We start from the raw sequence: 25107 nt of genomic DNA, 5'->3' as shown, positions 1-25107 counted from the left end.
TCTCTACCCTTACCAAGAAGGGTGTGAACGCCAAGGTGTGGACTCCAGAGGCAGAGTTCGCATTTATTAGCCTCAAGAATGCCTTCACTTCAGCCTCGATCTTCCATCATCCTGACGTATCTCGGCAGTTCTCACTGGAAGTGGACGCCTCCTCTGTTGGTGCAGGTGCACTTCTGTTCCAGAGAAGCTCCAAAAGAAAGGCAGTAGTATGTGGCTACTACTCAATACTTTTTTCTTCTGCTGAGCGCAATTACTCTATTGGAGATCGGGAGCTGCTGGCCATCAAATTGGCTCTGGAGGAGTAGAGACATCTTCTAGAGGGCGCTGCTTACCCCATCCTGATCTTCACCGACCACAAAAACCTCACCTACCTTCAGTCTGCACAATGACTGAATCCCCGTCAAGCCATGTGGTCGCTGTTCTTCACCCGGTTTCAGTTTGTGCTCCACTACCGTCCCGCGGACAAGAATGTGAGGGCCAATGCCCTGTCCAGATCGTTTGAGACGGAAGACACGGTGGAGTCCCTTCAGACTATCATAGACCCGTCCTGCATTGTCACTGCCAATCCTCTGCAGGTTAGAGACATCCCTCCTCGGAGGACTTTTGTTCGGTTGGCAGACAGGAGAAGAGTTCTCCGCTGGGGACACAGTTCTAGACTGGCTGGGCACGCTGGTTTCCGTAAAACCCGAGACCTGATTGCTCGTCACTTCTGGTGGCCCACACTACCTAAAGATGTTCTGGACTTTGTCTCTTCTTGCACGGTGTGTGTGCCTCTAACAAAGTTACTCACTCCAAGCCTGCCGGCCTGCTTCAACCTCTGCCTGTACCCAATGCCCCCTGGCAGCACATTGCGATGGACTTTGTCACAGACCTTCCCCCCTCAGCAGGATGCAACACCATCTGGGTGGTGGTGGACCGGTTCTCTAAGATGGCACATTTTATCCCGCTGACCGGCCTACCTTCTGCTCCTCGACTGGCGAGTCTCTTCATTCTACACATCTTTCGTTTGCATGGTTTGCCTCTACACATTGTGTCCGACCGGGGGGTTCAGTTTACTTCAAAGTTCTGGAGAGCCCTCTGTAAACTCCTGGATATGAGTTTGGACTTTTCCTCAGCCTATCACCCCCAGTCCAATGGGCAGGTGGAGAGGATCAACCAGATCATGGAGAATTATCTCCGCCACTTCATCTCAGGTACCTTCATGCTGACTCTGTATATGGAGACTTCCTGCAAATCTGGCAACAGACCCGGTCCTCTATTTTGCTGGCAGTAGATCGCATGAAGCGAAAGGCAGATACAAGGAGCCTCAGTATCTTCCGGGGACTAAAGTCTGGCTGTCCTCTCGAAACATTCGCTTGAGGGTGCCTTCATACAAGTTTGCTCCCAGGTTCCTTGGTCCTTTCGAGATCCTGCAACAAATCAACCCTGTCTCCTATAAGCTGCGGCTGCCTCCTACCCTCAGAATCCCCAACTCCTTTCATGTGTCCCTCCTGAAGCCAGTGGTTGTGAACCGCTACAGCAAGACTTCTAGTTCCACAGTTGCTCCCAGCGGTCCTTCTGATGTATTTGAGGTAAAGGAGATCCTGGACTGCAAAAGGGTAGGAGGAAGGACTTTCTATTTGGTGGACTGGAGAGGGTTTGGTCCTGAGGAGAGGTCCTGGGAGCCAGAAGAGAACCTCAGCGCTTCTGCTCTAATTAAAAAGTTCCTCTCTCACTCTGGGCCCAAGAAGAGGGGGCGTAAGAGAGGGGATACTGTAGCGTCCATGGCCGCGGGCCGTCGGGTTTACTTACCTCCTGACACCCACAGCCATGGTCCCCGTCTCCTTCCTAGTAGATGCCAGCGCTCACTTCCGCTCCGTTCTGCTGTGTCCCGTAGGGTGCGGGCGCACGCTCGTGCCCGGCCTTAAAGGGCCAGCGCATGCACATAGGAAATCGTCATCATCATCAACTGCCACGATTTCCTGGTCTATAAGAAGGCCCCAGGCCTTCTGGTCCTTGCCTGAGCGTTGTTAGTTTTCCCAGTCTGTTTTGCAAATGGTCCCTTAGTGTTTCCCATTCCAGTTGTTACCCGTGCCTTGTTCCCTGTTCCTGCTTCCCGTGCTGTGCCTTTAGTATCTAGTCGTGTCACGTCCTGTGTCATCTGCCACGTCCGGAGGAATCCACCACGTCCTGTGTCATCTGCCACGTCCGGAGGAATGCGCCACATCCGGAGGAATCCACCACGTCCTGTGTCATCTGCCACGTCCGGAGGAATCCGCCACGTGCTGTGTCATCTGCCACGTCCGGAGGAATCCGCCACGTCCTGTGTCATCTGCCACGTCCGGAGGAATCCGCCACGTCTGGCGCAACCTGCGGCACCTGTGTCATCCGCCACGTTTGCCATTATCTGCTGCAACCATCTACATCAGTGTCAGAGCTGCGGCCACCGTCTGGACTATCCAGGTACCCTTGTGCGGGACATTGTATTTCTGGGGTTTCCTGTTGTTTGGCCAGCTGCCTCCCCGCTACGGCGGTACGGCCTAGTGGGTCCACTAACCCGCTTCGTGACATCTTCATTTTGCCGGACAAAATAACGCAGCATGCTGCAATATTTTGTCCGCCATTTTTCACCGGATTTACGATGAAGGCTCCTACGCAACTATGAACATAGGCTATCATTGGTGCTTTATAAATAATAAACAAAAGATAATTACACAGAATATGCATTACAGAATAATCACTTTGAACAAATCTTCTTACCTAATTTTAATTCCGTGGATATAGCACACCAGGCATGCGTCCTGCACTCTAAAAAAAAAACAACAATGTACTAAATGTTATTATTTTACGTCGATATGTTCGAATTCGACATCACAATACATCACGCATCACTTCCATGAGGTGTGTAAACTTGCAAATATTTAAAGAGGCTCTGTCACCAGATTTTGCAACCCCTATCTGCTATTGCAGCAGATAGGCGCTGCAATGTAGATTACACTTAACGTTTTTATTTTTAAAAAACGAGCATTTTTGGCCAAGTTATGGCCATTTTTGTATTTATGCAAATAAAGGCTTGCAAAAGTACAACTGGGCGTGTTGAAAAGTAAAAGTACAACTGGGCGTGTATTATGTGCGTACATCGGGGCGTGTTTACTACTTTTACTAGCTGGGCGTTCTGACGAGAAATATCATCCACTTCTCTTCACAACGCCCAGCTTCTGGCAGTGCAGATCTGTGACGTCACTCACAGGTCCTGCATCGTGTCGGCCACATCGGCACCAGAGGCTACAGTTGATTCTGCAGCAGCATCAGCGTTTGCAGGTAAGTAGCTACATCGATTTACCTGCAAACGCCGATGCTGCTGCAGAATCATCTGTAGCCTCTGGTGCCGATGTGTCCTCGCTCGTCTGACACGATGCAGGACCTGGGGAAGTGACGTCACAGCGTGATCTCTCGAGAACACGGCTGTGTCTGCACTGCCAGAAGCTGGGCGTTCTGAAGAGAAGTGGATGATACTTCTATACACAACACCCAGCTAGTAAAAGTAGTAAACACGCCCCGATGTACGCACATAATACACGCCCAGTTGTACTTTTACTTTTCAACACGCCCAGTTGTACTTTTGCAAGCCTCATTTGCATAAATACAAAAATGGTCATAACTTGGCCAAAAATGCTCGTTTTTTAAAAATAAAAACGTTACTGTAATCTACATTGCAGCGCCTATCTGCTGCAATAGCAGATAGGGGTTGCAAAATCTGGTGACAGAGCCTCTTTAACAAAAACATTTCTTGCAGGTGAAGGCCTCATGAACACATCTTTCACCGTTTTCACGGGCCATAAAAAAAATGGATTCGTGTGTCCGTTTTGACATCCGTATGGTTTCTATTTTGACTCCGCATGTTCCATTACTCCGTATTTTGCGTTCATTGTGCTTCCGTATGTCGTCCATTTTATACGATCCGAAAAAAAACATGGAAGGCAGTAAAATTGAGCTGAACTTGTCACATGTCATAGGGAACACCTGGAAATTGAGCCCGCTCTGCCATTGCTTGGCAACGGATCCGCAAATAACAGCCTTCCGTGTGTGGTCCGTTATTTTGACGGATCCATAGGCTACAATGGGCGAGATGGAACCTCAAAAACGGACAGGAGTAGGACATGTTCTATTATTTGTTGAACGGACACACGGATCCACCAAAATAACGTAAGTGTGCATGGTCCCATAGAAATGAATGGGTCCGTGTGCTATACGTTAAAAAAACGGATAGCACACTGAAGAAAATCACTGAAGTGTGCTTGAGCCCTAAGACTGTTCACATTTGCGCTATGATTTCGGTTATTCTGTTCCGTCAGAGGAACAGAATAGCGAAGAGAAACGGAAACGCCCGATCCGTCGCATGACAAAAACCAACGACTCCCGACTGATATTACAGCCTGGGACTATTTAGTCCCACTTCAGACTAAGGGTATGTGCACACGAGGGCGTCCGTAACGGCTGAAATTACGGGGATGTTTCAGCCTGAAAACATCCCCGTAATTTCAGCCGTACCGGCATGTGCAGGAGCTTGAACCCCGCGTCAATTACGGGCGTAATTGGCGCTGCTATTCATTGGAGTCAATGAATAACGGCTCCAATTACGGCCAAAGAAGTGACAGCTCACTTCTTTGACGCGGGCGTCTATTTACGCGCCGTCATTTGACAGCGGCGCGTAAATTACGCCTCGTGTGAACAGACAAACATCTGCCCATTGCTTTCAATGGGCAGATGTTTGTCAGCGCTATTGAGGCGCTATTTTCGGACGTAATTTGGGGCAAAAACGCCCGAATTACGTCCGTAAATAGGCCGTGTGAACATACCCTTAGAGACGCCGAGTATATACACTGGCGCCTTTTAGATGTGAGTGTAAGAATATTATAAAGTGAAATTACAACTTACCTCTTCCTCCACAGACATTATCACGGTATATATTCTGTCTATGTTGGATCTTACTGTGTGATGTAACTCTGCATATTGTTCTGGTTTGACATATACTACTGTCATTTGTTTGGCCACTTTAGATATGGCTGTTTAGCCGTCTTTTAGAGCCAACTCTTTTTGACACCTATGTGCTCTTTTGTCCTATGTGCAACTTATATGCAGTTGTCCGATTTGAGTTCTCGATTTTAACTATTTGTATTTTGTACTGTGTAATAAAGTTTATACATTTTCTATGCCGTTGGCATGTATAAATCAAGATAGTATATGACTCCTTTTTTCGATTGTTCTGTTTCACCATATTCTGAGAGCCATAACTTTTATATTTTTTCATCGATTGAGCGGTGTGAGGGCTTATATTTTGCAGGACGAGCTGTAGTTTTTATTGCCATAATTTTTTGGTACATAGGATTTTTTTAATCAAATAATTTTTTACGCTGTTCACCGTGCAAGTTAAATAATGGTATATTGTAATAGTTTGGACTCTTACAGACGCAGCGATACAAATTTTTTTTATTTTTTACATTGTGCTTGGGGAAAATGGGAGTTTTTTTTACTTTTAATATTTTTTTATTTTTTTTTACACTCCTGAAAATGTATCTAACTATTTCTTACACATTTTATTAGTTCCCCTAGGGGACTTGAACCAGCGATCGTTAATGTATTGCAGTATATTGTAATTTCTACAGGCTTAGCAGAGGCAGATAGAAGGTAGACCTGGGGGCCTTCATTAGTGCCCCCGGGCTGCCATGACAACCATTGGCGCCCCCAGATCAGGTTGCGGGGGGGGGGGCGTTGGGCTGTCAGAGGGGGCCAGCCCCTTCCTAATGGTTTAAATGCTGCGGCATTTAACTAGTTAAATGGCCAGGAATAGCGTGATCGCTGTTCCTGGCCGTTAGGGCAGCGTGTCAGCTGTAAAACACAGCTGACACCTGCAGTGTATTGAGCCCGCTTTAAACATCACCCCAATGCTTCATGACGTGCCGCCACGTCATAGTCGGGAAGGGGTTAGAGAAGTGGTCAGGGGGATCTGGTGCAGCTGGGCCCCTTGACTGCCAACTATAAGACGCAGGGACTTTTTAGCAAGATTGTTCTTGCTAAAAAGGACGTCTTATAGTACGAAAAATACGGTATGTACAAATAAGTAAAGATGTTAGTCATTTGCATATAGAAGAGTAAGGATGCAATAACATGCGGCACATTTTGTTACTGCAAAACCAAACCCATTCAGATGAATGGAACTGATTTTTAGTCGTAGAAAATTTCCCCAACAAAATCTGCCGTGTGTGACTTCACCCTTAGGCCTTATTCACACGAACGTATAATACGTCTGTGCTACACGCGTGGAAATCACGCGCAGCGCACGGATTTATGTTATTATTTTTACTACTGTTGCGCGAATCACGCGTGGCACCCGGAAGTGCTTCCGTGTGCCAAGCGCGATTTGCATGCACCCATTGACTTCAATGGGTGCGTGCTGCGCGAAACACGGGCAAATATAGGACATGTCGTGAGTTTTACGCAGCGCACATACGCTGCGTTCAGACTGTCAGTGAATTTCACGCAGCGTATGTGCGCTGCGTAAAACTCACGACATGTCCTATATTTGCCCGTGTTTCGCGCAGCACGCACCCATTGAAGTCAATGGGTGCATGCAAATCGCGCTTGGCACACGGAAGCACTTCCGGGTGCCACGCGTGATTCGCGCAACAGTAGTAAAAATAATGACTGAAAACAGAAAAGCACCTAGTGCTTTTCTGTTTGTAAACATAAAAACAGTGTTATAAGGATGCCGGCTGCGCGAAAATCACGCAGCCACGCACCATATGCTGATAACACACGAACCTTTTGCGCGGAAAAAAATGCAGCGTTTTTTGCGCGCGCAAAACGGACACGTCCATGTGAATAAGACCTTAAAGGGCCCATGCACAAGGCAATATTATTCATCTGAGTGGTACAGATTTATAATCCAGCACCTGTAGACTGCTTCGAGTCCATGCTGTACATGACTTATTTTTCTCATGGATTCCACATGACGTATTAGTGGAAAATATAGTGCCTCGCGGAGACAACATATGGAGGCATATGGAGTACCTATGTGTCCTGGGCACACAAATTATTTTGTTTTTTAACCATAACGATGAAGCCTGGAACCTCAATCTCTAGACCCTAGGCAGTAAGAGGAGCTTGAGAGTCACAGAACACCTTATTAGTAAATAGGTTCCTCCATGACCAATCCTCTTTATTAAAACAGTTCAAAGAAATGTTCCCAAGAACCATCTGCAGAAAAGTGCATGTTAGCTTCCTTGCACATGGGTAGAAATTCCGTGGATTTTACCATGAAGATTTGCACACAGAAAATCCACACAAATCTCATTCACATACTGCGGAACATTTTCCACATGGAAATCAGAGCATGCTGCAGATTTCTCAAAAGAAGTAAGGAGGAAATAAAGAAACAAATCGAAGCACCGATGGCATAGATAATGGCTATTAATGAAATAGTTGCATATGAAAAAGAACAACCGCCCTTATTAAGCTCCACCTACCGGCATCTTCCGACAATTCTCTAGTTCTTCCTCCTTTTTCATATATTTGGAGTAAGACTTGGCGAGTTCTTCCTTTTTTTCAGACAGCTGCTTTTCCAGTCCTCCCTTTTCTATGGCCAGATTGGACTTCTCTGAAGTGATAACCATCTTTTCTTGGCTGCATTTCTGAAAACTATCACTTACTCGTAGATTGTCTGTCTTCAGCTGGCTGTTCTCAAGCATGACATTGGTAACATCTTGTTTCAACCTTAATATGGTTTGGTCTATATTGTTTTTAATGTCAGCACTCATGGACCAGCATTTTGTATATTGAGAGGATTCATGGGAGCCGATAATAGTCTCAAGGCGATTTTTCATTCGTTCTAGCTCATTAGCGAACCGTTGATCGATTTTAGTACAATCACTTTGTAACAATTTATTATTAGTTTCCAGGTCTTCCTTCTCCTTCTGAAGCTTTACCATTTCAGAAGTGGCCACATTGGCTTTGTTGGTAGCAGTGACAGTTGCATAGTTGCAGTTCTCTTTTAACCTGTCATGATCTCTTTGAAGAATTAGTATTTCATGCTTTAACTGAAGTGTTTCAACTGCCCACAAAGAAAATGACAATTAGATAAAAGTACATGACACATATTATGTTAACAAATAAAGGACAAACAGATAATAATAATAATAATAATAATAATAATAATAATAATGCTATTATATTACTAAAGTACTATATGGCTGTTGGTATGTCCTAAGTGTACATGCTTTGTCAGTATTTTATGACAGGTTTTAATGTGACAACTTACCATACAATCCGCAGATGACTAGATTACATTTGTATTATGGAATGACCACCCGATGCCCACCAATTTCTGAACAGCTCTGTAAGGGAGCCCATACACATTAGAGGAAAGTTGGCTAAAGCCACCAATTTCATCAGGAACGATCGACTATCTAAGGTGTATGAGGATATCCCAATCCTCCCCCAATGGCAGATTTCAGGGGAAAGAAGGATCGGGCATGTTGGATAAGGCCCCATGCCCACTTCAGTTTTTTCCTTCAGGGTGCTAGCCGTTTTTCTGACGGCTAGCACACTGACCCATTCATTTCAATGGGGCCATGCACACTTCAGTTTTTTTGACGGTCCCGTTGCTCCGTTCCAATCCAAAGTAGAGCATGTCCTACTTTGGTCCGAGATTCTGTGACCGTGAGGTCCATGCAAGTCAATGGGGCCATCAAAAAAACTGAAGGCACACGGAAGGCATCCGTGTGCCGTCCGTGTGTGACGGAGCCATTGCCTTGCAACGGCCGGGCGGGCAGAAAAACATAACAGAAATATTACACTAATCGGCAGCTGATAGAGAAAAGAGGCTGCTGATTAAAAATAAAATAAAAATCAGTTCATACTTACCCGGTCGTTGTCTTGGCGACGAGTCCCTCTTCTTCCTCCAGTCCGACCTTCCAGAATGACGCGGCAGCCTGTGATTGGCTGCAGAGGCCGCTGAAGCCTGTGATTGGCTGCAGAGGCCGCTGCAGCCTGTAATTGGCTGCAGAGGTGGTCACATGGGATGAAGCGTCATCCCTGGAGGCCTGCCTTCTGACGTCATCCTCACGTGCGTGACCGCCACTACAGCCTGTGATTGGCTACAGCGGCGACATGGATGAAACGTCATCGCTGGAGGCCGGACAGGAGGAAAGTAAGTATGACATTTTTTTACATTTTTTTTTTATTACATTAAAATTTCATTTTCCGCGCGCCAAGCATGATACTGTCCAAGGTGCTGAAAGAGTTACCGCTGATCAGTGCAGCCCATTAACTCTTTCAGCACCCTGGACAGTACCATGCTCGGCACACGGAAACGTAAACACGGAGTGTTCACGGAAGTTCACACGGCCGCTAAAACGGCCACACGGATCCGTCACAAACGGGCGTGAAAAATGTGTCGGAAGTATGCACGAGGCCTAACATGGTACAACACTCTGCAACTATAGACAGGAAAGTTTAACCAAACAATTTCTATTGACTGAGCAGACACGTAGGACAGCTACAGTATGTAAATTAATCCTAACACCTTCTTCTGTCATTACTTGTTAAGTTCTTTATTTATTTTTTCTACACTACTAAAAACTTTACTTAACTATTTTTAACATTTTATATTAGGGCGGCGGCGGCAATCGGGCAATCATCTGCACCCTGCAATCGTGTCGCGGGTGGGGGGGCAATGGGCTGTCGGAGGGGGCCGTCCTCCTATTTCTCACGGCCTATGTGTGGCGGTCACTATTGACTACGGCATCTAAATGGTTAAACGGCTCGGACAAGATTTATCTCTTTTCCTGGTCGTAAGGGGGGATTCACACGAACATGATTTGCGTTCGTGCAGCCCGCGTGGTTTTCACACGGGTCGCACGGACCTATGCAAGTCTATGGGGCAGTGCAGACTGTCCGTGAGTTTTGCGCAGCGTGAGTCCGCTGCGTAAAACTCACGACATGTTCTATATTTCAGCGTTTTTCGCGCATCATTGAAGTCAATGGGTGCGTGAAAATCACGCGCACCACACGGAAGCACTTCCGTGGGACGCACGTGATTCGCGCAACAGCAGTAAAAGAATGAATGTAAGCAGAAAAGCACCACGTGCTTTTCTATTTACAAACATCCAAACGGAGTGTCATAATGATGGCGGCTGCGCGAAAATCACGCAGCTGCGCATCATACGGGGCTGACACACGGAGCTGTCATGTGCCTTTTGCGCGCGCAAAATGCACACGCTCGTGTGAATCCGGCCTTAGTGCGAGGTATCAGCTGTAATAAACCACTGACACCAGAAAAGTATTGAGCATGATCAGCCATGATCCCTATCCATACTTCAAACCCCCATAACTAGAGGTACGGTTATGTCCGGTTGCATCGAGAGGTTAAGGAAAATTTTGTTTTTACTGTGCAATTTTTATTTTTGTTAATAAGGGGAATTCACAAAGGGATTGTTTGTAATACCAAAGCATCTGTATACCATTTTTATACCAAAGAATTACTGCCTCTCAGTGTAAAACTGACAGGCAGTCTATTATGCCTAATAGGCATACATCAATGGCAGTCCTGGGGGGCTTTTGCTAGGCCCCCAGCTGCCGTGGCAACCCATCGTGTTCGTGGGCTGCCGATGGGTGACAGAGGGAGCCCCCTCCATCTGTCAATCAACTTAAATGCTGTGGTGGCTATTGACCGTTGCAGCTGGAGCCCGGCTGTCAGTCAACACGGGGTCCAGTGGTGATTGCATAGGCACAGCTTCTGTGCCCGCGCGATCACAATGACGTAGCTGTAAGTCTTGGTGGCTTAATGTAACTTTGTTGTTATATTTCTTGGTGATACATAGAAGACTGAAAATTACTACTAGGGTCAGTTCACACGTAGCGTAAATACTGTGGATTTTCCGCAACAAAATCCGATTTGAAAAAATGTACACATGTGGTGTGGTTCTTTAATCCGCAACATGTCAATTGAATTTGCTTAAACGCTGCTTATCTGTTGCGGGTTTTCCCCATTGAATTCAATGGGGAGGTAAAACCCGCAACAAATAGCAGATGTTGGGTTTTTTTGCTGCGGAATCACAGAGATTCCGCCGCAAAAACGCAACTCAGAAAAAAAATTAAAATCTTATGCTTACCCAGAAGTCTGTGTTTCATTCTCCAGGTGAGCCTCCTGGGATGACATTTCATCCCATGTGATGAAACATTATCCCAGGGCTGCAGAGCGTCATGATGTCAGAGGGACGCGTTGCCATGGTAAGTATCCTTTTTTTTTCTCTGTGTGCAGATTTCCGCAGCAGACATTCCAGCCGGGAAACTGCACCACAATTTAGTGCGGTTTTTCGACCTGAATTCCCAGCTGCACACAGGCCAGATACGCTGTGTGCTTTTACCCAGCGTATCCGCCGCCCTGTGTGAACATACCCATACTGGTAACTTACATTGGGAGCATGATGATGATGGATTTAAAATGGAATTCCGATGACTGATAAGAATAATATTTAATATTATACTCTGTACTTTGTCCTTTATTTTAATCATCTTTGTTGCTAAACAGTTCCTCGCCACATTTCTCTAGGTACCAACATTATACTCGTAGGAAAGAGGTATCAGGAGTCTTATTTGTGGAGAAAGAAAAAAATCTATTAAAATGTCAATGTCTACAAAAAAATTTGATTTAATTTGAATCAATTACTTACTTATGTAGGTTGTGTTAATCCGGTCTAAAGCAATTTGGTAGCTTCTACAGACTTCTTGAAATGGTGGCTAAAAAGAAAAAATTATGCAGTGAATTTAATTAATGTATAATGCTAAAAATACAGATAGTCAGCACCACAATATTTTTGAATACGTATATTAACATGTTTCTTTCTGGTAAAGAAGAACATAAGGCAAGTTACATTTGGTGACCATATACTTATACATTAGGGAATTGTATAAGTAGCATTACCATACTGTGAAAGAAATAAACTAAATCCAGCATTTTGTCTGATTGTTCTATCTTGTTTTTAACTTCAATATAAAATGAATGCTTGGAAAATTACGTTTCTGCTGTGTGCAAGAAAATACTTTGCTGAGTAAAACAAAAATTACTCGACAAGAATAAAAAAAACTTTTACAATGACTAAGGCTCCTTTCATACTACCGTTAAGCTCTCTTCCGTGAGAGGAAGAGAATAACAAGAGTCCAAACAGAAAGCATTGCATCCGTTTGAATTACCATTGATTTAAATGGTAAGGGTATGTTCACACGCAGTGTTTTCAGGCGTAATTCGGGCGTTTCACGCCTCGAATTACGCATGAAAAAACTGCTCCATTACGCCTACAAACATCTGCCCATTGCTTGCAATGGGATTTACGATGTTCTGTTCCCACGAGCCTTTATTTTACGCGTCGCTGTCAAAATACGGTGCGTGAAATGACGGTTCGTCAAAAGAAGTGCAGGACACTTCTTGGGACGTTTTTGGAGGCGTTTTTCATTGACTCCATTGAAAAACAGCTCCAAAAATGGCCGTAAAAAGCGCAGCAAAAAACGTGGGTTGCTACAAAAACGTCTGAAAATTAGGAGCTGTTTTCGCCTGAAAACAGCTCCGTATTTTCAGACGTTTTTGGTCACTACATGTGAACATACCCTAATTCTTTTGTTTCAGTTGGATGCCGTTTTTATTCACAGAACCAAAAGTATTGCAGACTGCACTTTTGCTTCCGTTAAAAAAACCTGAAACGTAGCGAACGGAGGCAAACGGAATCCAAACAAAACAAAAGGATTAGCGTTGAAATCACTGGTATTTCAAACGGGAGCGATGCTTTCCGTTTGGATTTCCGGTCATCAGACCTAAACGGGAGGCAACGGTAGTGTGAACTTAGCCTGTCTGATATGTAAATGTTCAATCTAATTGCTGTATATAAACCCCTGCTATTCTGTGGAGCATCAACCATTTTACTTACATGCAATATGACACGCATGTCATTTTTCTGTAAACCTTCTTGCTTGAACAAATGAATATACATGAATCTGGAGCAACTGTTTTGCTGTTAAATTATCCACGACAATTATGGTGCCGAAACCAGGATACCGAAAGCGGCTGGTGAGAAACCTTTTTCTCATTCGCTTTCCCTTCCTTTGATCCCCAGTCCCTCTGTTCTCCGTCGTGAGTACGGTTTCCCAAGAACCTGAAACAGTTGTTAAATGCACGGACCTGTTTTGATATGTATGTGAATGAATGAATGAGGATGTTGGTGCATAGTGAAAGAGGCTTTTACGACAGAGTGATTAAAACTCCCTCAAGACGCACCTCCTAAGTAAGAGGACCCTACCTTCCTCAGACACAAGTGTTTATTTTTTATTTTTCTGTGTTTGTCAAGTAAACTGTTATTAACCACTGCCTGAGCAGCAGAAGGACAAATGTAAAATAAAGGGTTAAATGTGTTTTGGTGCAGTTACCGTATTTGTCTGTCTTGGTTTGTCAGTACAGGTCCTTTGGGTACCCCCTTCCCTTCGCCTTTGGACATCGCTGATTAAATTCAGCTTCAGTCCACTGTTGCTATTGGGTGTAGGGCAATTCCCTGGGAACGAGAGCAAAACGATCTCTGATCACCTCTTGGTCTGTTGCTTGACAGCCTAGTGTAAGACTGGTGTTGTGTCTGCTTCTAGGTACATTTAAAGGCGTGTAATGAAACTGTACCTGGCTTGCCTCCAGTGGTGTAGCTATAGGGGGCGCAGTTGCGGCCCGGCCTCTTAGCTAGGGGGGCCCACGGGGCCCCTTTGCCACACAGCGCTAACCAGGATAATGAATTCTTTATTCGTGACCCGTCTCTACACTACTGGCTGCCTAGAAATGGATGGGCAGGTCTCCTTAGACTGCACGGTCACATGGTACACTCAATGTACCATGTGACCCTGACGTCACGTGAGGGGCCAATAATGTAATGTATATGTGTTGCATTGTACTGTCTGTGTTTGCGGTAGCAAGAGGAGAGGGGGGCCTGTAAATTATAGCCTCCCTTCTCCTCTCCACCGCAAACACAGACAGCTCAATACAATACATTACATCAGCGTTTCCCTAACTGTGGGTCACGACCCCCTGGGAGGTCATGTTAAGACCTCCGGGGGGTCGCGAGCCACTCACCGATGTCCTGGTACCAACTGTGTCTGCATCCTCAGGACGCAGATACAGTTGATTTCAATGCTGGAGCAAGAAGCTGATGGCTCCTTGCTCCATCATTTTCTATGCCATGAGCGGCTCGGTGGAGACAGGTATGATGTAGTGACGTCATCGCACCGGTCTGTGCCGATTCATACACTGCACAGACCAAAGGAGAAGAAGGATCTCTTCCACTTGTCGTGGGAACGGGGATAGGTAAGTAATTATTTTATTATTTTTCTATTAGGCACTGTTCGGGGAATTATACTGCGTATGGGGAGGGGGGCCGATATGGGCCAATATACTGAATGGGGGAATTATACTGTGTGGGGCAGCTATGGGGGCATTATACTGTGGTGGGCAGCTATGGGGGACATTATACTGTGTGTGGGCAACTATAGGGGCATTATACTATGTGCTGGCAGCCATAAGGTCATTATACTGTGTGGGGCGTTATACTGTGGGGCAGATTTAGGGGTATTATACTGTGTAGGGATGCACTATAGGAGCATTATACTGTGTAGGCAGGCAGCTATGGGGGCATTATACTGTGTGGGGACAGCTATAGGGGCATTATACTGTATTGGGACAGCTATAGAGACATTATGCTTATAGGATTAAAATATATTCCCCTGATAAGATTTTGGTCCTGCCATTGGGCAAGGCGGCCAGGCATAGGCATCGGCAGGGGTCTGGTGGTGTTGGGGAGGGGTAGGGGGCCCAAGCTGAATTCTTGCACCACAGCCCATGAGCCTTTAGCTACGCCCCTGCTTGTCACCCTCATGAAAAATCATACTGCTATCTCAGGAGATACGATACCTTTCTTAGATTGTTTGACATAGATGATATAGAGGGCAGATCCTTTGAGGGATTATTGTTTTGTTGTTTGACATTTGGCTCTGTTGAAAGGTTAGTTTAATGTATACCGAGGGTATACGGATACGTAGGGGATACGTAGTGTAGGACTTTTCCTAACAGCCAATAGCCATAAAATATTGCCAGTGAAAATAAAAACTGAGGGAGAAGGGTATGAGTCCCCTCCATCATAGCAGGGCTATGGGCAACAGTCAAACGAGAATCTGCCTGATCACCAGATCCGAGTAGAGGGCGTCCGCAGGCTCCTCCATCCCCACAAGAGGAGATGAATATGAGGTATGGCCCATGAGTTAGCAAGCATTTGTTAAAATGGTGTTAGCTTTCTAGGGGATTGGGTATTCCAAAGAAAGAAACTGACCGCCTGGGTCTGTTTCTGTAAAAATTGTAAATTGTAAATCAAGAATTACAGAGCCAAATGAGAAAGGAGCTTGGAGTAGATGGATTCAGTGGCGTAACTACCGCCGTAGCAGCCGTAGCGGCTGCTACGGGGCCCGCGGCATGAGGGGGCCTGTGTCGCCCGCCGGCACGGGCCCCCACCATGGCCGGAGGCTCCGCTAGCAGCCGCTATGGCTGCTACAGCGCGACGCCACTGAACACGACTACAGCAGAGCAGGGAGGTATCTCCCCGCTCTACCATTAAACAAAAGACATGTATCCCCTATCCACAGGATAGGGGATACATGTGTGATCGCTGGCATTGATAGGGAGAACGGGGGACTGAAAGTCCCCTGAAGTTCTCCATCACAAACCTCGGACTTCCGGGGTCTGTGTCGGCAGCTCCGTAGAAATGAATGGAGCGCCGGTCGCGCTTGTGCGCATGCGTGACCTGCGCTCCTTTAATTTTTATTGAGCTGCGCAGACGCTGGAGGTTAGTCATGGAGAACTTCGGGGGACTTTCGGTCCCCCGTTCTCCCTATCGCTGCCAGCGATCACACATGTATCCCCTATCCTGTGTATAGGGGATACATGCCTTTAGTAGGACACACTGTAGGTCACATTTTTTTGGGAGGGGGGACGCTGTATGGCGTTCCCTACAGGGGGGGCTGTATGGCCTTCCCTACAGGGGGGGGCCTGTATGGCGTTCCCTACAGGGGGGGCTGTATGGCGTTCCCTACAGGTGGGGGCTGTATGGTGTTCCCTACAGGTGGGGGCTGTATGGCGTTCTCTACAGGGGGGGGCTGTATGGCGTTCTCTACAGGTGGGGCTGTATGGCATTCTCTAAAGGGGGGGCTGTATGGCATTCTCTACAGGGGGGCTGTATGGCGTTAGCGCCATACAGCCCCCTCTGCAGATAACGCCATACAACCCCCCCTGTAGAAAACGCCATACAGCCCCCCTGTAGATAATGCCATACAGCCCCCTGTAGATAGCGCCATACAGTCCCCCTGTAGATAACGCCATACAGCCCCCTGTAGATAACGCCATACAGCCCCCCTGTAGATAACGCCATACAGCCCCTCTGTAGATAACGCCATAAAGCTCCCTCTGTAGATAACGCCATACAGCCCTCTCTGTTTAGAACGCCATACAGACGCCACTGTAGATAACGCCATACAGCCCCCTCTGTAGATAACGCCATACAGCCCCCTCTGTAGATAACACCATACAGCCCCCTCTGTAGATAACGCCATACAGCCCTCTCTGTAGAGAACGCCATACAGACGCCACTGTAGATAACGCCATACAGCCCCCTCTGTAGATAAGGCCATACAGCCCCCTGTAGATAACGCCGTACAGCCCCCCTGTAGATAACGCCATACAGCCCCCTCTGTAGATATCTACAAAGGGGGCTGTTTGTCGTTATCTACAGGGGGAGGGCTGTAAAAAAGGCACTATCTACAAGGGGGTTTGTGTGACACCCTGGGGAGGGGGGCCCCAGTCAAAAGTTTGCTATGGGGCCCAGTCTTTCCTAGTTACGCCCCTGGATGGATTGTAGAGGGTTTTAGAAAGTAACAAAGAGCCCAAGGTATCTTTAGAGTAGGGGTCAGAACAGAATATATACTTTAATAATCTCAGTTATTTTGCGTATTTATTATCTTCATTGGACTGTTTAGCATCCCAGGCTAGGTTTCCACATAGCGTAAATGCTGCGGAATTTCCGCAACGGAATTCTGTGCAGAAATTCCGCCGCATTTACAATAACAACAAAGTGCATGAGATTTAGAAAATCTCCTGTTCATGCTGTGGAAATAAACCACAGTGTAAATGTTAATAAACTGACCTGCGGTGGGGAAATTAAATTCGAAGCATGTCTTCGTTGCTTTTCTGTTGCGAGTTTTCCCCCATTGAATTCAATGGGGATGCAAAACCCGCAACAGAAATTCAAGTGACGCGGCTTTAGCAGCGGAATTGCAGTGATTTCGCCGCAGTAAGAAAAAAAAGTTCTACTTAACCAGAATTCCCTACTTCTTCTCCAGTCTGGCATCCTTGGGTGACGTTTCATCCCAGGTGACCTCTGCAGCCAATCACAGGCTGCAGCGGTCACATGGCTTGAAACGTCATTTTAGGAGGTTGGACTCCTCACAGAAGTGAAGGAGTGGGTAAGTATAAATGTTGTTTGTTTATTTTAGCGCCGCTTTCCCCAGCGGAAATTCAGTTCGAAAAACTGTTTTATGGACAGAATGTGCTGAGGGTTCCAGCTTTGTATTTTTTACGCAGCGTATCTGACCCGTGGGAACCTGGCCTAAGGCCGGATTCACACGAGCATGTGCCTTTTGCGCACGCAAAAAACGCGTTGTTTTGCCTGTGCAAAAGGCACTTAACAGCTCCGTGTGTCAGCCCCGTATGATGCGCGGCTGCGTGCTTTTCGCGCAGCCGCCATCATTATGACACTCCGTTTGGATGTTTGTAAACAGAAAAGCACGTGGTGCTTTTCTGTTATCATTCATCCTTTTCACAGCTGTTGCGCGAATCACGCTGTTCGCACGGAAGTGCTTCCGTGTGGCATGCGTGGTTTTCACGCACCCATTGACTTCAATGGGTGCGTGATGCACGAAAATCGCTCAAAGAACGGACATGTCGCGACTTTTAAGCAGCGGACCAACGCTGCGTAAAAATCACGCACATGTCTGCACAGCCCCATAGACTAATATAGGTCCGTGCGACGCGCGTGAAAATCACGCGCGTTGCACGGACGTATATCCCGTTCGGCTGAATAAGCCCTAATAGTGACAAAAGTATGAAGTCCTTAATACACTGAAGTTAAATGCAGGAGGTAGTTAGAGGAAATTGATATTTTAAAAAGTAAAGTTTAAAGCAAGTAGTTTTACATTTACAAATGACCTTATAGTAAGTTCCCATACTATATAATTTAGAGGCTGCTAGTTTGATAAGAGATGCAGGGAGGTAGAGAACAGCTGCTAGTGTGATAAGAAACGTGATGTTGTTCTTGAAATGAATGGACAAACATAAAATGCTCATATAGCTATTTTGAATAACAATGTAGAACAGCTTTGTGTCATTTGTAGATTAAATCAGGAAAATTGATAAATGTAATAATGTATAAGTAGTTCTTCATGGCCTAACCATCAGACACCTCAGTTTTGTAATCTGAAACCCTTGATCCTGGCATGGTTTTGGTTTCTTATCTTCTGGTGGCAAGGTTGTGAAGCATGCAGACCTCATACAGGAGCTGCTAGAAAAGTTAAAGCTACCTCGAGCCATAGCAGTTATCAAATGCCAGGGTCGTCGGCGAGCAAAAGATCTTATCACTATGGGTAATAACAGGGCAGATGAAGCGGACAAAAAGGTTGCTCTTATTAACCTACAAGAGTCCCCAAAAGATTAACAAAATCTGACAATGGGCACTCTCAGAACCTTGCAAAAACAAACAGGTCCCCATACAGAATCTCATCTCCCATCTCATGTTTCCAAAGGAGGAATGGTTGTTATTATAAGTACATTTTGGGTTGCACCAGGCATCTCACAATTTGCTACACAATGGTGCAAGAAAAACATGATCTGTGCCAAGACTTACCGTTAGCTTGATTTGCAATGAGGTATACCCCCAATGGGAATGCATGGACTTTCACTGTTTGAAATACTGTTTGGCAGGCCACTGCTTACAGTCCTTTTCTTTCCACAGGAATTACATGGACAGTATGCTTCTCTAATTTACTATGTCCTCCAGCTTCATAAGCAGCTGACTAATTTGAATGGCTTAGTCTTTTCTTCTTTACCAGACCCACAAGACAGAACTGGAACTCATTACCTACAACCTGGAGATTGGGTCGTCATAAGAAGAAACGTGAAGAATCATCTGGAACCCCAATTTGATGGCCCATACCAAGTACTACTGACCACTCCTACCTGAAAGTGGAGGGGAAACCCAACTGGATTCACGCTTCTCACTGTAAAAAGGTCAACTTTCAGGTGGGTGATGCAGATCTGTGTAAAAAGGATCAGGCCCCTCAGAACACTTTGTATACAAGTGTATGAAGAATGGCGGAAGAACTCTATCTCGCTTTTACATCAACAAACCGCTAAACACAACTGACTGTTGGATCTGTTCCCATGTTCCAGGAAATCATAAAGAAATCCCTTTAATCGGCGTACCAATATCAATGAATGACCTCAATCTCACAGACTATAGCTATGATGTTGAAATAGATGTACAGTAGGTCACACTGCTCATGATGCTCTCTCAAACCAAGGAACATACTTAGAAATTCCTGGCCTACTAAATACATCCACTATGTGCGTAGGGCTCATGTATGCTGCTCGCATAGCCAGAATTAAAGGTCGCAAAGTCAATTTACATAAGGTGCACATTGGAGTAACAGATTGTAAAAATGCCACATTACTGTTCAATATGTATATAAGTATGATGCAGTAAAATGTGATGAGGTACACGGTAAGGGTATGTGCACACGGCAGCGTCCGATACGGCTGAAAATACGGAGCTGTTTTCAGGAGAAAACCGCTCCGTAATTTCAGACGTAATTGCTCGTCCTCGCATTTTGCGAGGCGTCATTGACGGCCGTAATTTAGAGCTGTTCTTCATTGAATTCAATGAAGAACGGCTCAAATTACGTCCAAAGAAGTGTCCTGCACTTCTTTGACGAGGCAGTCATTTTACGCGTCGTCGTTTGACAGCTGTCAAACGACGACGCGTAAATTACAGGTCATCGGCAAAGTACGTTGGCAAACCCATTGAAATGAATGGGCAGATGTTTGCCGACGTATTGGAGCCGTATTTTCAGGCGTAAATCGAGGCATAATATGCCTCGTTTACGCCTGAAAATAGGTTGTGTGAACCCAGCCTAATTGTAATAACCAATGTTGGTGTGCAACTAGGATAGCGTCTTGTGCCCCCAGGTGTTTCTGTCCTGACAAAGGAGATGATAATAAATGGGACTGGAAGACTAAAGTGCATGACAATATGAGATGGTTTCAAAATTGGTTAGGGAATCATTGTAAAATAGTTCCTAGGGTGATAAAACCAGGGCTATATTATATTTGTGGTAACAGAGCCTAATCTTGGCTTCCTATGGGAGCATGGGGAAATTGCACCAAAGGAAGAGTTGTTCCAGCCACCAGACAATGCCTCAGGACGTAGATACAGTTTGCACCAGGACATACCACTGGCCGCCCGGGACAGCGGGACACCGCCCATAATCCCACTGAACCTGGACAGTTGGGAGGTATGCCGCTGGGAGCCCTGCCTATCGTGAGAACAGGCATCCTGAACCCCAAGATCCTCCTCACTGCACCTCCTGCAGTAAGGAGCAGCTTGAATTGAGTGGTGGTCAAGAATCCTCCCTCTACTCCATTCAATGTCTATGAGAATGACAGAAACAGGCGAGCACTGTACTCAGCTGTTTCCGTCATTTCCGTAAACTTTGAATGACGCTCCATTCAATGTCCTCCTCACTGCGGTTGAGAAGTAAGGAGGAACAGGGGGTTTGGGATCAATGGGACCCTCAGTGGTGGGGCTCTCAGTGATCAGAAAATGATCACCTATACTGTGGATAGATAATAATTTATGATTCTGGGAAAAACACTTCAACAAGTCTGCATTATTAAGCACATGCCCACATCTGAGTTTGTGATTCTGTTTAGAGCCTCTGTCGCAAGTTCCACCACTTTCGGCAACCAGAATAACGCAGTCAATGACAGATTCGGCACAGCATTGTGGCTTCCATTATAGATGGAAGCCACAATGGAGATGTGAACAGAGTCATAATTAACTAAGATGCTGCTGTCAACAGTGTCCATACAATAGAATCAGACCTAGAACCAACTGTATTATATATTCTTTAGCTTTTAATCTTACTTTTGTAAGCTATGAATTTTAATAATTGTGCGAAGTTATTATAAGTAGCAATATATGCATTTTTTCACGTCCAGTGTTCAGTAACACTGCCTATTTAATAAACGTATTTTTCGGACTATAAGACGCACCCAGGTTTTAGACAGCAGAAAATAGGAAAAAAATTTGTATTTTACTACTTTTACGAAGTAAAAACTATTTGTTAAAAAAAATAATTTGTTCAGTTTCACCACATTCTGAGAGCCATAACTTTGAATTTTTTTCATCGTTTGAGCGGTGTGAGGGCTTATTTTTTGCTGGACGAGCTGCAGTTTTTATTGGCACCATTTTTTTGGTACATACATTTTTTTATCACTTTTTAGTTCATTCATTTTAGCGCTATGATGACCAAAAGACAATGATTCTGGGGTTTTCATTTATTTTTTTTACGCCGTTCACCGTGTGAGTCACATAATGCTATATTGTAATAATTCAGACTTTTACGGATGCAGCGATACCAATTTTTTTCCCAAAAATTTATTTTTTACATTGTGCTTGGGGAAAAATGGGAAAAGTTTTTGTTTTTTTTAACTTTTAATATTTTTTTACACTCCTGAAAATGTATCTAACTTTTTTTTAAACTTTTTTTTCCTTCTGGCACATACAGGAGCTGTGACAACTGCTGTCTCGCCGCAGCACCTTCAGCTGGGACCAATCGCCGTGTGCAAACGCCGTAAGACATAAAAAAATAAAAAATAAAAGAAATTGCTAAACATATAGTCTCGCCGTAATCGTATTGCCCCGCAAAATAAAGTGAATGTGTCAATTATAGCGCACGGTGAACGCTGTAAAAAAAAAAAGGAATATAAAACAATAGTAGAATTGCTGTTTTTTAGTCACCACACATCCTAAAAATAGAATAAAAACTAATCAAATATTTGCATGCAGCCCATGAAAACTACAATTTTTTTTTTTTCAATGGGTCTAGTTTCCAAAATGGGGTCACTTTTAAGGGGTTTTCCCTATACTGGTACTTCAGAATCTCTGCAAATGCGACATGGCGCCCAGAAACGCATCCAGCAAAATCTACATGCCAAATAGCGCTCCTGCCTTTCTGAAAGATGCCGTTTGTCCAACCAGCAGTTTATAACCACATATGAGGTATTTCCGTAATCGGGAGAAATTGCTTTACAAATGTTGGGGTGCTTTTTCTCCTTTATTCCTTGTCAAAATTAAAAATTCGTACCTTTTATCGGAAAAATTTGATTTTCAATTGCACAGCCTAATTCCACAAAATGCAGCAAAAAACCTGTGGGATCTAAATTCCCACTATACCCCTCGATAAGTTCCTTGAGGGGTGTAATTTGCCAAATAGGGTCACTTTTGGGCGGTTTCCACTGTTTTGGTACCACAAGACCTCTTCAAACCCGACATGGTGCCTAATAAAAAGAAGGCATCAAAATCCACTAGGTGCTCCTTTGCTTCTGAGGCCGGTGCTTCAGTCTATTAGCACACTAGGGCCACATATGGGATGTTTCTCAAAACTGAGGAATCTGGGCAATAAGTATTGAGTTGTGTTTCTCTGGTAAAACCTTCTGTTTTCTAGAAAAATTTAATAAAAAGGATTTTCTAACAAAAAAAAAATAATTTGTCAATTTCCCCTTTACTTTGCTTTAAGTTTCTGTGAAACACCTAAAGGTTTAATAAACTTTCTAAATGCTGTTTTGAATACTTTGAGGGGTCTAGTTTCTAAAATGGGGTGTTTTATGGGGGGTTTCTAATATATAGGCCCCTCAAAGACACTTCAGAACTGAATTAGTATATAAAAAAAAAAGAGGCTTTTGACATTTTATTCAAAATATGAGAAATTGCTGCTTATGTTCTAAGCCTTGTAACGTCCTAGAAAAAAAAAAGAATGTTCAAAAAATCATGCCAACATATAGTAGACATATGGGATATGTGAACTAGTAACTATTTTGGGTGGTATAAACCTTTGTCTTACAAACAGATGCATTTAAATTCAGAAAAATTCTATTTATTTTTCACAAATAAACACTGAATATATCGACCAAATTTTACCCCTAACATAAATCCCAATGTCTCATGAGGAAACAGTCTCAGAATCGCTTGGAGAGGTATAAGCATTCTGAAGTTATTACCACATAAAGTGGAATATGTCAGATTTGAAAAATGGTCTCTGAGTCTTAAGGCCAAAACTAGGCTGCGTCCTTAAGGGCTTAAACCAGGACATGAACATATTGCTAATACCCCTTGAAAAAGCTATCTATGCGAAACTTATGTTGGGGTGCTATTTTGCGCAAACAGGCCATGCTTTACTAATGAGTAAGACACTTGTCTAGGGTACCTATGTAAGACTTATCTTCTGTTTAACATATTTATGTATGTGCGGCTTTTAGGGTTTTAGACAGTGAGAGTTGGTTCAGCAATGACCGTGCTGGTATGCATGCTGACTTTGGTCCTCTTGGAGGCTGTACTTACAGTGATACTTTTTGTGCCCTTCCCTTTTGTGGATACTTATACTTTTTTCCATGACTTATCGATGTACAACAGTAAATTGTACAGGCTCTACATAGTTATCTCTAAAACTAGTCTAAAGTGTTTTTGGATCTGCAGAAGCATGCCCAGCTTCTATGAAGTCCTTGACATATTCTTTGATTGTAGGTACCTTGGACACTGGCCAAAGGTAAAACATTTTTTATAGTTTTATAGTTTGTGAATTTACATATGGTCAACATTCCTCCAATAATTTTATACATATATCATGAATATTTTACTTATTATTGATGGTGTAATTCAGCCCAGATATTGGTAACCATTATGATTTATTATAATTAAATAATTTAGAAATCCTTCTCACTGTGTCAAACATACCAGTCGATTATCAAGACACAGCAATGTATGGTCAATTGTAACAATGGTCACAAGTAAAGTGCTAACAAAGATATATAAGCTAGAAATTCTCAATCTTTATGTTATCTAGTATTTTCTATATTCCTGAAAAGTATTCCGTTAAACATGACAGATATGTAACTACTTTTATGGTCAAGAGTTGATGGCTCATCAATAATAATTAACACAGCTCAAATTGACATACAATTCTAGTACTCACCATTATAACAGGTCTCCCAATGAAGGTTCTGTTTTGCAGTTGTTTTACTGCTGTAGTTAATAAGCTTGAGCAGTTTAGATTTTCCTTCTCCAAGCTGGTAAGCTTACTTTTCAACTGAGAGAAATTACCATTTAGCCAGGAGTAATCGAGCATCAGGTTTTTGTAACGACTCTCTACACTTTGCAGCCGAACTTCTGTGCCAACATGGGCATTTCCATACAACATGAACAGAACCAGGCCAAGGATAATGAGGAACTGGATGATAGATAAGAAAAAGAAGAAATATTTTGTATAATACCAGCAGCCTCTCTGCTTAGACTTGAGGATATCCTTGGACTCCAATCCAAACTTTGCCATTGCATAGTTTGGGTCCATGGCTGTTTCTCAGCTAATGTCTCTTTGGCCACTTCGATCCTTTCTCACTGCAGACTTGCTACATTTAGCAGTTTATCTAGAAGAAGGTTGTAGGACAGGGTGGGGTCAGTGACATTAAGTTTTCGAAATGACTGTTTATGTTAGGTTTTTTTTTTTACGTTCCCAAGCCTGGCTCTTTCCTGCTGCTCAGGATGCATCCAGCTTCCTTTTTGTCATACAGTCAGACCTGTGAAAAGACTTGACATTAATATTGCGTGTAATGGACAGCACGCAAGCAAGAAAGCAATGTGGTACCAACTATAGCCTAACCCATAATAATAA

At 44.3% G+C, this 25107-nt stretch overlaps 1 protein-coding gene across 1 annotated transcript in view; it reads right to left on the bottom strand.

The window, feature by feature from the left end:
* PLVAP (plasmalemma vesicle associated protein) overlaps window positions 1–24898 on the bottom strand; it is a 30680-nt gene extending 5782 nt beyond the window's left edge. The window contains exons 1-4 of the mRNA XM_075851232.1: window positions 24412–24898; window positions 11712–11778; window positions 7506–8089; window positions 2740–2787 (exon numbers count right to left, since the gene is read on the bottom strand). Coding sequence (XP_075707347.1) covers window positions 2746–2787; window positions 7506–8089; window positions 11712–11778; window positions 24412–24786 — 1068 coding nt within the window. The 5' untranslated portion in view covers window positions 24787–24898 and the 3' untranslated portion in view covers window positions 2740–2745. The remainder of the gene's footprint in view (window positions 1–2739; window positions 2788–7505; window positions 8090–11711; window positions 11779–24411) is intronic.
* Window positions 24899–25107: the final 209 nt, after the last annotated feature.

This window comes from Rhinoderma darwinii, chromosome 1, assembly GCF_050947455.1.
Source record: "Rhinoderma darwinii isolate aRhiDar2 chromosome 1, aRhiDar2.hap1, whole genome shotgun sequence".
In the NCBI taxonomy this organism is placed as follows: domain Eukaryota; kingdom Metazoa; phylum Chordata; class Amphibia; order Anura; family Rhinodermatidae; genus Rhinoderma; species Rhinoderma darwinii.
This window is presented reverse-complemented; position numbering and strand designations above follow the sequence as displayed.